At 42.2% G+C, this 18649-nt stretch overlaps 1 protein-coding gene across 3 annotated transcripts in view; it reads right to left on the bottom strand.

Annotated features, from left to right (window-relative positions):
• The window catches only part of SLC12A6 (solute carrier family 12 member 6), a 784900-nt gene that overhangs the window by 81285 nt on the left and 684966 nt on the right, over positions 1 to 18649 (bottom strand). For all 3 annotated transcript variants that reach the window (XM_078644820.1, XM_078644821.1, XM_078644822.1), the window contains one exon: positions 17008 to 17115. In XM_078644820.1, the coding sequence (XP_078500946.1) occupies positions 17008 to 17115 (108 nt within the window). The remainder of the gene's footprint in view (positions 1 to 17007; positions 17116 to 18649) is intronic.

Genomic DNA, 18649 nt, shown 5'->3' with positions numbered 1-18649 from the left:
AAATAAAAAGAATCATGTGGATGGGTCCTTTTAATATTAGTCCTTGCTATTTATTGAAAAATGCTATGTGTGGGGCAACAGACTGTCATGGGGACCCCATTATACATTTGAAGCATGGTACTTATGGCGAGGCTCTGAATAGGATGTTAGTCATATGGGACATGTGGATTGAAAATAATGCTGATCTGGTAGCAGCAGTCATTAACAAGATGTACGAACCCCTAAAATAAAGAACTAGCAGTAAAAGAGTTAATTTTACAGTGTTCAGTGACCATGCTTTCCTGGCTTATGGTCTGAGATGGGAGTTAAAGTCCTATATGCAGGTAGACCTGGAACCAAAACCCTTCCTTGCCAGAAATAATTGTCATAGATTGAAATGGGATAGGGAGGAGGGACAATTCATCCTTCACACTTTGACAGTTGACAATTATAGATAGATCATGATCTGCTTAGACAATAGTTCCCCTCCAGATCTGGCGATAATAGCATTTGAAGTAGTGTTGAAGGGGATTAGATCCCAAATAACGCAACCACTTAAGAAAAGAAATGAAGGCTAAACACTCATGGTTTGACCGTAACTGCTCTAAATGTGCCAATAGCCTGCAAACTGCCTTACGTGCAGTACCGAGGGGCCAAGGCCTGTTAGGAGCCCTATGAGTAAGTTATAAAAAGGCAAGATGGGCTACACTTATGGATCTAAAGGCCAAAGCATAGGAAGATTTGAGACTGGCAAGGATAGCTAGGAATTCTGGAAGGTGATGAAGGCCGCTTTTTAACAGGAAGAAGGAGCCCCCTCTTTAGATACACATATAGAGGAGAATGGATGGGTCTAATATTTTCTTCAAAGTATATTTAAAAATCCCATGCTGAGTATAAGCAATACTGCTAGTATAATAGATCAGTCTCTTACATATCTAATGTTTGATTTGGAAGAAATAGATTGTGCATTGGCCCAGACTAATCCTCTGAAGAAGCCCGGCCCTGACAGGGACCCGGCAGATGTATTTTTAGAAACGAAGGCACTGTGGGGCCCTGCCTTGATGAACGTTTTTAATGCTGTATCCAAACAGGGCCCGCCAAGCTCTTGGAAACACGCCGTAATTGTCCCAATCCACAAAAAGGGAGATAGGTCTATAACTTTTTGCTCTGCCCTATCTCCTTAATTGACAGTACATCTAGATTAATTGGTAGAGTGCTTTTAAATAGTTTAGAGGAGCGGGCAAGAGAAAAAAGAATGATGGCAGAGCCTCAGTATGGTTTTAGAAAAGGGATGGGCACAATTGACCAGTGCCTAAATTTAACGATGACCATCTCAAATTATACCATAGGCAAAGAGGGGCAACTTTGAATGGCATTTATGTATTTGACAGCACCCTTTGATGGTGTGGGCAATTTTGGAGGAAATGAGAGTGGCCCCCCTAATCAATGGGTTCATTCGGCAGTTATATACAGCAAGTGTCCGTTATAAAAGAGATGGAGAATGCACAAGGGTTTTTAATTTTGTGAGAGGGGTGAGGCAGGGATGTGCACTTGTCCCTTTCTCTGTATACTAACGAGTTGGAGGCAATATTGGGCCAGACATCGAAAGACGTTCTCTATGTGGAGGGCCTGTACTCATACTCCTCTTTGCGGATTAGGCAGCCTCTTGGCAAGGACGCCGGTGGTGCAGCAAAAGCGCATAAAGGATTATAAGAGATTTATGGCTAGTTTAGATCTACGAGTGAATGCCTCTAAATCTTTTGTTTTAATTGCAGGAACGCGCCCCAAAAAATCGTACAACTTCCATATAGAGGAGAGAAGGGTGGAAGTGGTAGACGCTTTTTCTTATCCGAAGGTACTATTCGACAAGAATTTATCGTGGAAAAATATGGTATTAAACAGAAAGAGCCTCTTGGAAAATGGTATTATGGCCCTTACAAAGCTCTGAAAAAAAACTGGGATCCAAATCGATCATAGAAACGTTAATCATTTACCGTGTGAAAGCGAGGGCTAATGCAATTTATGGGGCAACAATTTGGGGCACAATAGACTTAAGGCCACTTCAGTATGAAGAGGACGATTTTTGTAAAAATATCCTGTCGCTCCCCCGTTCTTGTGCAAAATATTCTGCACATATGGAGTTGGATTTATCATACCTTGAGGATGAAATTAGATTAGCCCCTTTATTACTATGGTTAGCAATACGGAAAAGAGTGTGTACCACTAAACCAGGCGATCCTGAGGTACTGTTTAAACTTGGCTCATGCCCAAAGGATTCCTTGGATAAAGTATGTAGAGGATACTTTCTCTGCCTTGGGACTTTGTGGTCAGTTTGGGCATGATCCAAGTATGTGCTAATTTTTCCAAAAACGAAATCAAATATGATCTTTTTAGTAAAAGCCGCAGGGGACAGATGGGAAATGAATAAATCAAAAAGCACAGTAATTGCTTATAACTTGCTCCCGCCAGTAATAGATGTACTACAATTGTATTTGTCATTTGTACAGAGCTCTCAGCACCAATATATCGTGATCAGGTTTCGTTTCAAATATATTCCTCTAATGTTTGGCTTCCTGGATAATATCTACTCGGCAAATGACTTACCGTCATGTCCCTGTGACAGAAAAGCAGCTCAACCAATTAAACATATTTTTATTCTTCTGTACATTTTATGGTCCTCAAAGGAAAACTTTAGTCCCTATGCTTAGTAAATATAAATGTGTCCATTGTAGAACTGCACTGCACTTTATTCAACAGTTGGCAGATCCTTTTGTATGTTATGCTTTAGCAGCTTTTTTTGTAACCACACGTCGTTGTTCTTTATTTTAAGAATTCTCAATCGATGTCACCGTATATGCAAAAAAAAACGCATTAATAAATAGTATTCAACAGACGAACCAGAGGGGCTTTTCTGTCTAAACGATAGAACAACATTGTGTGGTTACGTCTGGCAACAGAATATAGGTAGATATTTTAAAAACACACTATTCTTTTAGCATGCCACCTGATTGGGTTATATCCCTCAAATACCAACGTCATCGCATTTTTCATCATGTGCAATCCTCACACTCTGCTTTTTTTTTAACTGCACAATCAACCTTTGCAGTTGTTGTACCATTATCCACTTGCCCTTTACGAGTAGTCACTCACTTTCCATGTTGGGGTACTACATGTCGCTTGGTTTCACACCCCCCTCAGCACTAGATAACTGGTCAACTCTCAATGGCTTGAAAGAGGGGCCATTAAATTCCTTGACAAGTGTGTAAAACGCAGAGAGTAGGGCGTTTCCCTTTTTTATCATGTACTGTTTGTGCTAAAGGAAATTTGGTATTTGGTATCCGGTATTTAAAGCAGTTAACCTGCTCCAGTATCATCTCGTCCAGTCGGGTCTTAACCGGTGGCCCAGGTTGGTTCCCAATGGTCATTGTTTTAGTTTTTGTTGTATTAATTTCAAGTTTATTAGCAATTAAATGGTTTTTCTGTTTAACGGGCGTTTGCAATCCAACTTTTGTTCAACTAATCAATACAACATCATCCGCATAGGATAGGTGTGATAGGCTTAGGGGGCCCAGGCATGGTGGAATGCGAATTTACCTGGTCTAACCTCCGTGATAGATCTGCCATGAATATGTTGAAAAGAAGTAGCGCCAACACGCACCCCTGCTTCAGGCCTTTTCTCGTAGCAGTCTTCATCTAAAGCCTTGTGCCACATCCCAACTTTACTTGAATCCAGGTTTGCGAGTACAATCATTCAATAGCTCGTAGTATCTTAGCTGGGATGTTTGTCTCTCTTAGTTTTTTCCACAAGATCACGCGATCTACACAGTTGTATGCTGCTTTGAGATCCCTAAAACAAAGCTGTAACTTTTTTCACATCCACTTGCATTTATCTGCTATCTAGGAAACTACCAAGATGATTGTGATTGTACCAAACCCACTTCTAAATCATGTCTGGTTGACTGGGACCATGTAGTTCTTATTGGACAACTCGATAATGTCTGCTAGGATTACAAAAGCATAGTACTTAACTTCTGAGTCTATTAGTGCTATGAGCCTGTGGTTGGCTAGATTGGATGGATGCCCACCTTTGAAAAACAGATTATTGAACCTCGCCAGCTCGTTGGGATAGAGCCCGTTAGTTAGTTAGACGTCTTTATATAAAGCATATAATGCAATTGCCTAGTATGAGGGTCCAGTTTAAAGATGGCCTGTTGGATACCGTTTGGCCCAGGCGCACCATCTTGCTGCCCCACTGATATAACTTTTTTGACCTCGATGGGTGACCAGGATTGCTGTTCATACGCAGGCATACCTATATGCATTTCCAATGATGTATTGAGCTTTGTTGACGGTGCCTTTTGTATTACTTATTTTATTTGTTACCGTTTTTCCGTCTTTTTGCCTACTCCCATATAACACCAGTGCTTCAGAGTTTTTGTGCGTATCAGTTCCATACATTACAGGGTTCTTGTGCTCATCAGTTCCATGTATTACAATGGTAAAACCCATTTTGTTGATTGGAAGTCTTGTGTGTTCTTCTGCATTGGATACCTTAGAACAGGGACCACCGACGAACCTATCCGCCAGGTACATGGCTCATGCTTCCTCAGGCCCATCTGAGTTATTTATTACATTAACAGGTCTATCAAGCCCGTTAATTATCTCACAGAAAGTTAAAGTTAAAGTTAAGGGTTTTATAGAGCGCTCGTAGACCAAACGGTTTCTTGGCGCTGAGGACGGACGTACCAGGGAAACAGAGAGGCAACCTACTCTACAACCGCTTGTAGAAAGAGCAAGGTCTTCAATGACCTGCGGAAGTCCATGTAGGAGGCAGAAGTCCTAATGGGAAAAGGTAAGGAATTCCAGAAGGGCGGGGCCAAGAAGGAAAAGCTCATGCCGCCATGTTTCTTCCTTCAGCAGCGGGGGATACACAAAAGAAATTTAGAAGAGGACCGAAGGTCGTGGGTGGGGATATAAGCCTTGAGTTTGGCAGCAATGAAGACAGGAGCAGTGCCAGCCAAAGCTCTAAAAATCAAACAACCAAGTTTAAAGAAAGAGCGTTTAAGAAGTGGTAGCCAATGTAATGCTTTTAAAAGTGGGGGACATGGTGGTATTTAGGGAGTTTATAAACCAACCTTGCCGCCTGGGTCTGAATTAATTCAGAATAAGCTAGAGTTAATCTGTTTTGCACTAAAAATTAGCTTTGCCCAGAACACGTCTGTCTTTGATTTCAGATTTCCCTGAACTGCTTTTTATATTGTTTTCTCAATATTTTTACTTTTTCTCATGGAGTAGATTGGGTGTTCATCTTTTTCAACTGTTTGCCTGAATTTCTTAATATCCATTTTAAAATTTGTCACTTGAAAGAAAGGCCTGTAGACTGCTTACCTAATTGTCACATATTGTTTTTAACTGGGGCTGCTTGCGATATAAAGCTAGCTGTAAATTACATCCATTTAATTGCTTGCAGTCTTAATGCTTGCTTCCAATAGTTCTTTTGCTAAGTAGGACAGGCTAGTTAAAGAGTTGTATTAGCTGTCAAAATCACACATGGCATACATCCAAGACAGTGTTGTTGATCGCAATAGATGCATCGTTTCAGCTTGAAAAATAGCCTCGACTTCTTTCTTTATTCTGGTATGATTTCTAGATTTAGAGCTATGTCATTCCACATCTGCTGCTCATATCTATGCAAGATGGAACTCGGAAGTGACAGCGTGGGTGGAATTAGCTGGGTGGAATTAGTTGCAAGTGAGGAGTTTCTTCCCCCAAAAGCATTCATGCAATGATCTCCCCTGTCAGGAGTCCATGTACAAGGTGTTGATTAACAGTAAGCTCTGTGCAGCTTGAGCCACAACATAATCTGCTTTTGAGTGACTGGTTAAACAAAGTGTAGGTACAATCACTGATCCAGAAACCAAGTTTTGCATGCATTTCTTCCCTTCAAAAGGGATATGGTCTACAATTGCAATGGCCTTGGGTGCCTTTCAAGGTGGATCTCTAAACCCAAATATGAAGTGATCTTCAAGTTGGACCTTACAACAGGAGAACTAATCTCCTCGTAGCCCATTACGAAGTGTAAAACTTGGCATTGTCATCTAGCAGGGAAACGGCTGGAGGAGGTTCCACATCTTCTGGAAGTATGAAAAATAATCATTCCATTATTGTCCTCAGTAGGAGAATTTTGTTGAAAGCCTCTTCTTCACCTTGTACTACATCATCTCCAGAAGAATCTGGAACATGAGGTGGTGGATCCAGGGTAAGAGGAGGCAACAGAGGTGGTGGCTGTTTGGGAAAAGCAGGTGGCTCACGTAGCTGTGTTTGTGGCACTACCAATCGAGGGGGTACTGGTTGCTGTGGTAATGTAGGATGAAGTATTGACGGTGTAATAATACAGCACCATGGATTGAAGTTCATGCAGTATATCTTTTGGCGCTTGCATTGTAGGTGGTTCATTGCATCTGCTACCATGGTACTTCTGTTCATAATATGGGTCATATTGTGTATTAGAGTTCTGGAGACAGTACCCTCATGCGTGACTTTTATCCTTCCCATGATATCCACATGAATTGGCCAGTGGAGAGTATTAACTATCTGGATCCAGATTACGGTCAGCATCCTGCCATTTGACAATCAGTTTAACTGGGCTGCATGCTGGTCCAAAAGGGTCATCATAGTCTGATCCCTCATTACACCCCTTTAATGTCAGTTTCAATTATTTTTTTGCAGACTGGGTCAGTGACATGTGAGCTGATAAAGCATGAATGGTAAGTTCAAATCTAACAGGTGATGCCGCTGCTGTCTTTATCAATGATGTGAGATAGTATTCTCTGTCACTGCAGTAACACAGCTTTCAGGTTGATATGAGACAGGCATACCTCTGGAGGGTGAAGGGCGCTTTGATGTTGTGTCCACTTTTACGCACCTTTGGTGCGTTCTTCTCGGGCAGAGTTGTCCGTAGCTAAGACTGTAAGAGAAATCTTTCCCTTTTCTGCACCTGACTTGTCTGTATTGTGCCTTTTTTTGACAAAGATGGTGAAGAGCCAAGAAACAGCCGCTATAAAGCAGGTGTTTCCATGCAATGCATTTACAACGCCGCCCTTACCACGCACCTAACATTACCATGCATAGCCTTTACCATGCGTGATTTCACAACTAGCATGCCTTTACAGCGAATTACATTGAAAAGGTATGAACGGTAAAGGAATAGGCGTGCTAAAGGAATATGCGTGGCGTAAGTAAGCATTTGTACCTCAAAATAGAGACCCGCTGCAGGAAAGACGTCACGTCAATCTTCAGAGCCACATTTCAGTCTTTTCTCTTAGTTTCATTTTTCCACTTTCGTAAAAAAAAAAAAAAAAAGACCTATGTGTTGGAGGAACATAATACGTTCTTGTGCCCTCTTTAGAAGCCAACGGTAAACATTGAGTTTTAGGGCTGGTGCCACACAGGGTCCGGCATTAGGGCTCGGGTTGCTTACAGGGGGGAGAGTACCAGATTATAGGACTCAGGGCTGGGGGCAGGATGGTTTACAGGACTAAGAAGAGGGGAGGAGTGGTGTTTGAGGTGTAGGGATACTTTGAATCTGGAGGCTGGGGAGGGGCTGCAGCGGGTGCCGGTATTAGGTTTCAGGGCTGGGATTGGATTGCTTAAACTGTTCGGAGTGTCAGTGGGGCCGCGCGGGGTACCGTTGCCACCCATACCCTTAACCACACATATACCTTTACAACGAAATTCATTGTAAAGGCATGCGTGGTAAAGGCATATATCTGTTATAAAAATATGTGTGGTAAGGTTTATGCGAGGTAAAGGCATTTGTGTTGTAACGCATGCGTTGCACCGTAATACGTTGTTTCGTCATACAACCTGTAGAACCTGAAAAGAATTTTTGCCAGATGGTTCAGCCTGTGCAAAACCATGCTTTCTCTGTTCTGGAGGTTTTTTACCCAAGAATGTATAACAAAGTTTGCACTCCAGAGGCTTATGATGTGGGTGCTGGCAATGTATGCAATTCTACGTCAGAATGGGAGGTGAGGATTATGCTCCTCTTTATCGAATAGCAGCACTTACAGTAACATAACACACTACTTTTCCAATGAGGCCCGGGGAAAAAAAATTAGTTTGGTAACAACCAAAGGCAGTCCTTATCCACATATTTATTTGCTACCGACTAGCCTCTGATCCTCTTTCTTCTTGCGAACTGAACTTCCACATCCTTTTTGAACACATTCCAGTTGTTCATGTTATTTGATTACCGAACATTATGTCCTAGCAAATTTAAGCATCACAGCATATTATAAGACATAGCACATACATATATTCTAGAATGACAGTTACATAACAACATATGTATTTGTAAAGCATATGTTGGCGCTGAACAGCAGATGTTTATTGTTACCAAACTCAATGGTACTCATTTTGTCAACCTCAGAAGGTGAAAGGGTGAGTGGACCCGCCAGGATTTGAACCTGTGACCATGAGGTTGAACACAGGCCCCTACAGTGCAAGCATCAGTCCACTAAGCCACCAGACCTGGCGTTCATACAGAGACAATCCATCCCCTATTAGACAGAAACATTTTGCTTACTCCTTAATCTTCGTAGAATTGGGTCAACAAAACAGATACACCTCTTACCATGTCTGCCGGGTCGGATAAACCTTGGTTTTGTGTCCTTGATAGAATTTTGAACATTATTTCAAGTTCGCTAGGAAAATGTATATTCTATGTCACAAGTGGAAAGGATTATGCTAGTTTAAAGCGTACATATGCCCAGCAAACACACTTCTTCCGACGGATTAAAGTAGAAATGTTTGAAAATAGAAGCAGATGAACAGTCAGCTGTCTTCATATTATCCTTCAGTCGAGACCCCAAAGAGAACACCTTGGATGTCATAGCACCGCCCAAATAGTGTGAATCAAATTGCGAAGTGTCTACACCCGCTTCTTGCATCACACACTTAACACATCTGGCTATGGTCGGGGAATATAGGTTTGAAAGGCTTTTTAAAGGCAATATGTAATCAAATCTGAGGGCTTGTACTGACTAAAGTGAGAATAAGTAAGGAATGAGAGCATAATCCTCGCCTCAGTGTCAGCAATAGAATTATAAAGTTTCCTTTACATTAGCTAGGAAATGTATATTATTGTGCAGATCACTTAATGAAATAACTAGGTGATGAATGGAATGCTTGAATTAATCTCAGCCACTGGAAATCGCTTGGGCCGAATCCCATTCTATTGTTTTTCGCTCACCTTAACACCTCAGTTTGGATCCAGCCACATGCAAATCAGCTTTTTGCCCTACTCCTCATGGGAGCAGTCCAGCACGAACTGCCAAGCCAGGACCTCCCTGAACCAGAATAGAAGAATACTAGGAGGTTTCATTTTGATAAGGAATCATCAGCCAGGTATAGGTTGACTCCAGTGGCACAGTGAGCACAAGACCAATGTCTGGGCATTCCTGTCACACTTAGGGTGTCCACTGCAGCAACAAGGTAATGGATGAATGCTTGAATTAATCTTAGTGACTGGCAATCACTCAAATTAGCATTGCCATGCTCCTCATGGAACAGTCCAGCCTGAACTGCCAAGCGAGGTTATCCCTGACCTGGAATATAAGCAAACTAGGACCGGTTTCGCTCGGATAAGAGCTCCTCAGCAAGGTGTAGCTTGATTCCGGTGGCACAGTGATGAAGGCAATTTTTACCACAAAACCTGAAGTGAGCCTTTTCAGATGTTTCAGTCATGTTGAAAAATGACAACTGACCTACAGGAAAAGTTACCTAAGAGGTTGAGGTGGTAGAGAAAATAAAAAAATTAAAGCCTCCTATTCAGGGAGAAAAAGCTTTGTAGAGACTCTCGGCACACACAATGAGCTATAGAAACCTGAACTATGGTGGCTTCTGGGTACAGTGGCGTTCAGATCACCTCTACCTCACTGGCTGAAGTTCAGGTAATTATCACCATACAGGCTTGAGTTCAGGTAATTTGCAATGAGGCAGATAGTGTACTAACACAATGGGTTTTATCATGTTTCTATGACTTACTGATGTTGTATGTAATTAGAGGTTCCCATCCCAACCTTGGGAAATGATTCAAGCAAGTGGATCCATGAACGATCCAATGGTGGAGAACAGGGAGACAATGTTATCCTCCGCTATGCCCTGGCTATTTCCCATCATGCACTTATAGGTAGATACCAAGCAATGAGAATGGAAAAAAAAAAGAAAAGGAAAAGAAAGCAAAGGGCAGCTTTGGCCTATGCAGGGTTCGAAGAACTTCCCGGCCACACTGTGCAGTTCTTGAGAGTACAGAATGAGTAAGGAGTGGCTCACATAAGTACCCTAGGGCGCTGTCTGTCTCTGATGGCCCTGCCAGGAGCTGCACCTTGGGCACAGGGATTTTCACAGTGCATATTGGATGGTGGGAAGAAAGGACTGAAGCCACCCCCATTTGTAATGTTAAAGCTCCCTTGAGCAGTTGGCTGACGAGCCAGGGACCCCGCACCTGCACGCCTGAGTGGTACTAAACCGGGCAGATATTTGGCAGCCACCGGCAACCCCAGAACACAGCCTATCCCTGCTGAGGAGGGGTGATACCCCGAAACACGTGTCCAGGGATGGTGAAGACAGCGAAGATAGCAGAGAAGCGAAAGAAGATGCATCACGGAACACGTAACTACATTAACCATAGTCCTTAGGGGAGATACCGCCGGTGTGTGAGTAGTGTGCGACCCCACCCCCATTTGTAACATCAACAAAGTACATTGGCAATTTTGCCTCCAGAAACACTTCCCTACTGCACCTTATACCACTTTTACACATCTCTGAAACTACGCTTCTAGGAGGACCTTCTCCTCAGCCTTTGTATGATTTTGTGGGTCATTCTGCCCTGTTGTGTTCCTTTTTGGAATGGGCTATCAGGAGGTCTATCACTCCTCGGTCTTTTGTAGGTGTGTTTTTTATGATCTGACCTTTCTTGCCTCAAAGATAGAGTATGTGGTTATTATGAATCGGTTCTCTGGACAGTGAAGGATGTGAAATGTGCCATGTTGAGATGGGCATCATCAGCCACTTGTTCTCATTATGCTGAGGTTTGGTGGTTCAAGCAACTGGGGAGGGGTAGGTGACTTGATCCTCTCAGACACTGCATAGGAAAAAAGCCACCCTCTTTCTATTCCCATCAAAGAGGACAGGTAGAAGCAGTGTCAGAGTAATCTCCAGGCGGTCCTCCCTGCTTGCCTTGGAGGCAAATCCCTTCCCTGTTCTTCAGTGTTCTAAGACATCTTCTAGCAGATATTACAGTTCTTAATGGTATGAAAGTCTAGAAGGTAGACCACCCACATTATTGTAGTCCTTGGCAGACATGTTTACACCAAAGAAAAGACACATGTCAATGATAGCAGCCATGATGAACGGAAACACAATAACACAAAAGCAAAAAGTCACCAGGTGTCCAAAACTTTAAGTGAGAACAAGAGCCTTGTGGCAAACAGAGAAAAAACTTCTAACAGAAAATAGCTACTTGGGATCCTTGCTCAGTGAATGGAAAAACTAAACTAACCCTGCTTGAAGGGCACAGACAGATTTTATGTTCTAGTGTATGTAACCACCATTCCGTATTTTTTTTAACACACTTTGCTGGACATTTTAATCCCGCCAGGCTATGGCATTATGAGAACAGACAGACCTAAAAGAACTAGGGGTGGCATAGCCTGTATACACAGCACTAAACCTATGGTAAATCAGTCACAAACAATCGACCTTCCCACCTGTGAATACAAATGCATAAACATTGCGAGCAACAACAGTCCCCTATGTAAATTACATCCAGGCAAAACCAAGCATTCATCAAACAAATCATGGAAATCATCTCGTCCAAAGTGGCACAACACTGCTCCCAAATCTTCCTCTGAATAACCACAACGACCCCCTCAGTTAATAGCCTAAAAACCTTCCTTAAAGACCTTAACCTGGTTAAATATGCAACAGCCCAACGCACAACCTGGGTGCTACACTGGACATTGACAGGACAAACTCCATCAAACATGAATCGATCGTCCCATCTGACTGGACAGACCACCACTGTATCACCTTCCTTACCACCTAACCAACAAAGACACAAACCCCAGCTTAAGAAACTCAAATAATGGAAAAGGAACACTCGCAACATTAACCTCAATGATTTGACATCCCTCAGCAACAACGTACTACCGCTGCCAGCGGATATGACAGATGTCCATGACCTCACAACCCACTATAACAACTCAATGACTAGCATTCTTGACGCAGTTACCCCTTTTCAGCTGAAAAGACTGTCCTCTAAAGACTAAAAACCATGGTACAATGGGAGCCTAAATGAACAAAGACGCAACCTGAGACCAGCTGAACGGGCATGGAGATCCTCCTCGTCCCTAGAACACCGTAAGCAACTGAGATCACGAAGGAGCACATACAACAAACACATCAGAATCTCAAAAGCAAATTTCTTTAAAGTTCAACTAACCAATGCCAGAAATCGCCCAAGAAAACTGTTCGAAAATATTAAACAACAACCCTCTCAACAACCCAACACCTCCTCATTAGGTCCCAACTCGCAACAAAACTGCAACACATTTGCCTCCTACCTCCTTGAAAAATCTAAAAAGATAGAAAATGAAAACCAAACAGCAAAGGAACACCTCACAATCATACCGCCATTTATCCCCCACTCGCAGTGGTCTGTACAAACCCCTAACCAACTCGGACTTATCCTAAAAAACAAAGCGTCTTGGAACACTTTAAAAACTTTTGACGAAAATGCCATTCTCAAGTTCTTAACAAACCGTAAACATTCAAATCTCTTCTGGGACCCTCTTCCAGCCAACATCGTCAGCGAGATCAAAACTTCTCTAATAACCCTATGGACAAAGATAGCAAATGCCTCGCTACTGCCAGGAACCCTTCCGAACAACCTAAAAGCAGATCAGGTAACCCCCATTCTTAAAAAAAAAAAAACACATCTGACCACACAATCCCAGATAACTACTGTCCAATATCCACTATTCCTACTCTAGCATAAATACTGGACAAATGGGTCAATTCCCAACTATGCAGCCACATAGCTCAATTCCACCTCATTGAACAGTTCCAATCAAGCTTTTGTCAGGAGCATAGCAAGGAAACAACCCTGACACACATTGTCGCTGACGTGCTCATAATACTAAACCAAAACAAATCCTGCCTCCTAATCCTCCTAGACCTATCCTTAGATACAGTCAAACATAACAATCGCCTGGACTAACTTGAACACAGAATGAGTTTATCAGGGGCTGTCCTAAAATGGTTTGTCTCTTTCTTAGACAGCCGAAATCAAAGAATCCAGATTAACCAATCGCAGTCCACTACAACGGCGGCGAACCTGGGAGTCCCTCAAGGTTCCTCCTTATCAACTACCCTCTTCAATCCACTCATGGAGCCCTTAACCAAAATTCTGAAACTCTCCAATGTTCATTACCACATTTATGTGGATGATCCCAAACTATACCTTAAAAATATGATCCCCAGATGATATCTGTTTACTCAATATAAGTCTGCAAAAAACGCACAACCGGCTGACAAGAAACCACCTCAAACTTAATGCGCTGAAAACAGAATTCCTCCTAATTACCCCACCACGAGGACACGAAGACATTGAAGATTGGATGAAATACTTAACAGCCTTCAACTGCACACCACACATCATAGATTCCACAAGATCACTGAGAGTAACACTCGACAAGAATCTCGCCATGCAGGAAAACATCAGCACAGCCACCAGAAGAGCAAACTTTAATAAGAACATTATTAGAAAACTAAAACCCTTCCTCCCCGCCGACGACCTCAAATCAGCCGTGCAAGGTCTAGTGTTACCCAGAATAGACTACGGGAATACAACCATATGTGGTCTGCTGAGATCATGACTGGCTCCACTAAGAGCCTCCTACAACGCAGCCGCAAGACTCGTCACCGGCTCCAAAAAGAATAACCACATCACCCCTGATCTAAAGACCCTAAACAGGCCCTCTTATAAGGCAAGAACATAGCAAAATATTGCCTGCATGACACACAAAGCCTTGCACTTCAACACACCAAGGTATCTAGCCGATGAACTGGAATAATTAGGCGGTGGCAGAACGTCGAGAGGCACCTTGCTATTGAAACCTCTAAAATTTAGAAAAAAACAAACAACCTTGCTTTCTCCAAACTAGCACCTAGGATCTAGAGCGCCCTGCCCCTGGTAATCAGAAAGAACCCTTCAAGCACTCCCTGCAAAAAATAATTTTAACTGCTTTTAATGAACAAAACTTTATCCTGATCCCAACACTTTAGTTAATCAACCAGCATCTGTAATTGATTTTAAGGACGAATGGCTAATACACGCTTGAGTACCTTCTGGATCTACTGGTATTGACATAATTTATGCTATCTACTCATATTTTTGTTCCTAGTTTATCACGCTATCTATTTGATGTAACATTTGTAAGGCTCCGATACCGTTCCAGGGTCTAGTTTACACTATAAAAAACCTTTTAAATACATTTTTTTAAATTAAAATGACCCACACACAGCTGCAGAGGGGGACCATGCCTTATTTTATTACAAATTATAAGAGCCAGATTTACAGGTCGTTCCCTGAAATGAAACCTGCTGGGTAATGGGCATAAATCAGTGTCCTAGTCGATATATATCTAGGTGCTCCTTGAAAAACCCAGATGCTCAATATCCCTGGTACATAGTATAGGAAGTCATGTCTGTACAACATATGGAGAAACCGCCTATAATTATCAGACTTCTGCAGGCTATCGGTAAAAATTATTATTAAATTACTCCCAAGTGACATTGCTCCCTGCAGACAATCTTTGGTGTTGTGGGAGCCCTAAGAAACTTCTCATGATTAGGGTCTAGTAAATATTTAGGGGAGTATGGTCTCACCCCCACCAGGTGATACCATCTACTTCCAAACTAGGCCATTGCCTTAACAGCCCAGTCCTTTGAACCCACTTACTTCGTCAAGATGCCCATCGATTTTTCTTCACCTATCTAATACTCAGCTCCCAGGTTCAGTCCCCTCAAGGCTAAATTGTTGATGTAAAAGCTTCACTCGGGGGCCAACTCCCAGATTTATTGCTCATTAGTTATTAATGCCCCAGACTACTTTCCCAGGCTGCGACGGAAGTAGGGGGCCTGGGTGGGGGAGCGTGAGGATGCGGAATGGTGCGAGGCTAGATTGCCTGTCTCCCTGGAAATTGGCTATTTCCACTCACCTCCAGCTGGTCTAGCTCACTTATCTACACATTACGCACATGACGCCCCCACACCCACTGTGGCTCCATCGAGCTGGCAGGACCACCCAAGCCAACTGCACCAGACGTTCTCTGCCAGATGCAGATTTCTTTCACAAAGTTTGTTCCTGCCTGGGGCTTCTTCCCTTCTGGGAGGGAATTGGGAGGGAGGTTTCTGCAGTTTTGGAACACAAGCTTGTCCTTACCCTTTGTTGTGGTTACTGGAGGACGTGGGTGGGTAGAGGATGGAGCACATTTTATTGGGGTGGCAACGTTGGTTGTCAATCGAGATAGCGCCCATAAATAGGTCTCCCACTCAGCTACGATGGCACAGTGGCGGAGCAGGGTGGACGAGTGTGCTCAGCAGTAACATCCTAGATACGAAGCCCAAGGATGACCCATAAGCATGAGAAGATCTGAAGCAGGTGGAGGGCATACCACGGACAGGATGCGAGAAATGACTGTCATTAGTGCTTTGAATAATATTGTGCAGGCTTAATGGACGGTGGTCTTGTTTTGTTGTGTTGTATGCAAATCAAAGTTGGTTATACATGTTTTTTTAATAAAACAAAACCCACCTAACCGTACATGGATCAATTCAATGTTGATATGCCTGGAGGAATTACTTCGAGAATATATACAACAATTACTTGAAATGTGCACAGTCTACTGTCCTAATGAGGAATATTGAAGCGTTAATTTGATCTACATGTTATATAGATGTTTATGTGCTGGAGAAGATAAATCAAAGATGATAGTGTATATGTAGTGTACATGATAAAGCAATTGAAGTTGAGGGAAAAAGGAAGAGGAAAATCATAAAATCCATTATTCTCGCCTAGAAAAGTATATATTTCACATTAACATAGAACTTTTATGTCATTGTCCTTAGGGTCAACACAGAGACCGCTAAAGACATTTTCCAAGCATAAACAAAACAAATCAGATCAGAATTATCTGTTACCAATGGGGAAACTCATTAAGTCACACACAACTATATGTATTTTAAAATAAGGGAATAATTAACCGTTTATAAAAACATACCTTTATTTCAGTAGATCGCTAAATCCTCATGGGCTGGAAAACCCTCCTTTGATTCCTACAAAAATCTGTTTTTATCCAGAAAAATATCCTTTTAAGCCCTAACAGAGGCTATGTTAGGAAAGAAAAGAAAGAATAGTCTGGACTGGCTGGGTTAATAAGCCAACCCGGTCTCTGCAAAAAAATGTTCTAGGAGGAAATCTATTGTCCAATCATCCTAAGTAGAATCCCTTTTTATTTAGCACCACAATTTTTTTTTTAAACAGGCCTATGTTCATTACGAAAATGCCATTCAATCTAAAAGATGGCATGGGAGAAATTAGCTAATCACAATACACGTGTTCAGAAATTATGTAATAAAATAGCAGCATGCGATATTTAAAATATTCTAATATTTACATTGAAAGAAAAAAAAAATTGGATACCAAATAGGTTTATTCAGTTTTTCAAATAATTAATGATAACAACTGTTGAGGTTATTATTTTTGGTAAAATGAAGAATGTTTTGTTTACATTTTTGAAAAACTATAACAAAGGTTGAAAAGTTCATGTTTTTATTTTACTATGTATCACCACTTGATAGGTATCACAGTTTTGAATCCTGGACGAAAGAATAATTCAAAGAGAACTGCTGTTGACTTTAACCCTAGATAAGGCACATCAAATGAAGAAAGGGCATTCTTACCTCTCTTTCCCGGTCAGACTTGGACAGGCGCATCTGTCTCAGCATCTGAGACCTCTGCTCCATCATTAAAGTACGCTCATAGGTGTACGCTGAGATGTCACTGTCGTGCTGTAGGAAATACACAGATGGGTAGGGAGGAGTTTAGTAAACTGACAAATAACAGAAATGTCACAGGACAATCATATCCAACCTAACATAAAATCAGGAGAGTATGATTAGGAAGTGGCTACTTACCTGTGGCACTAATTGTCTAGTCCTATTTTTGGTAGATTATATCATCATTTAGAACTTGGATCATCAGGCTGTTGAACCTGACATTACTTTCTTTATAAACTACTGCATTCTAGAGCGCCACTTCTATGTATTCAAAAACCTACATTCGAACATCTGTGTAAAGGAAATGGCTACCTATGCTAGTTTATTTTTTTTCGGCATTGAGAGAAATCAAAGGAACTAGTTCCATCCTACAGGATGGAAAATGGCGTGCAACTATAAATCTATCGTAGATGTACATGCATGTTTATTTTTGTATTGATTTTGTCCTCATTTCACCTCAAAAGAGCACAATCTCATGAGTGTATCTGTCCCAGGTGCTCCATCGTCAGTTCAGCGGCAGTCAGTAATATAAATAATAGTTCTGTGCGGTACTTCCAGGTACCAGAACTACAGAGAAAATGTACACCATCATCCAATGAGAGAGCTCTGTGGAGACATTTAAGAAGCTATCAAAGGTTTATAAGGAAAATAACCTTTAACATGGGCTTTTGAAAAGGACCATGGTCAAGTGGAGAGCACAATCTGGAACAATCTATTTGCATCTTTGGGGCTTTATTATGGTAGCCGATACACAGTCCCACATTGCACAGGTGCAACTACAAAGGGTACTGCTGGATCATGCATGTACACAATGCCCAAAGTATGCACAGGTTCATCCACTGCTGTGTGAGCATGTTTGGAATACATTATTCTTCACCCTTTTCACATGCACGTATTCAGGAGAATTTCTAGGACCATACCCCACATCATGGGTAGGGGACATTCGGCATATCTATCACAGGCCAATTAGCTCCTGCCTTTCCTATCAAAATAGGCAGATACACGAAGAGGCAGGGAATTCCCTCATTTATGTTGGGTATACTTCTAATGGTGCCACTGAAAGTCCTGACTGGGCCTATAAAAGAACAAATGGCAAGGAACAAAACGTTTGGCCTGCAACAGATCCGTATTTCGGAAGTCACAAGCTTGTCCCAGCTTCCGGCATGAACAAACTTTATCCAAAGACACCTGGCTGCAAGGATGATATCCAAATCTTTGGAAGGAAAATCAAATACAGTAACCTGCCACCGCTGAATCTCCACTCACAGATGTGTGAAATGTGCAGGCCCAGATGTACGACCCTACACTGCTGCTGTGACAGATGAGCCTCCTGAAGCTGCAGCCTGATCGGAGGAGAGATGTTCAAGTCCAGAAGTTCAGGGTACCACAATTTCTCAGCCCAATCCGGAGCCACTAGAACGACTTGGGCCAGGTCGTTCTTGAACTTCTTTAGCACTAGGGGCAGGAGAGGTAGCCGAAGGCAGAGAGAAGTCCTATCCTCCACTCTAGAAGGAATGAGTCTCCTAGCAAGAGCGTTCCTGGGAAC

Source organism: Lissotriton helveticus, chromosome 5_1 (genome assembly GCF_964261635.1).
Source record: "Lissotriton helveticus chromosome 5_1, aLisHel1.1, whole genome shotgun sequence".
Lineage (NCBI taxonomy): Eukaryota > Metazoa > Chordata > Amphibia > Caudata > Salamandridae > Lissotriton > Lissotriton helveticus.
This window is presented reverse-complemented; position numbering and strand designations above follow the sequence as displayed.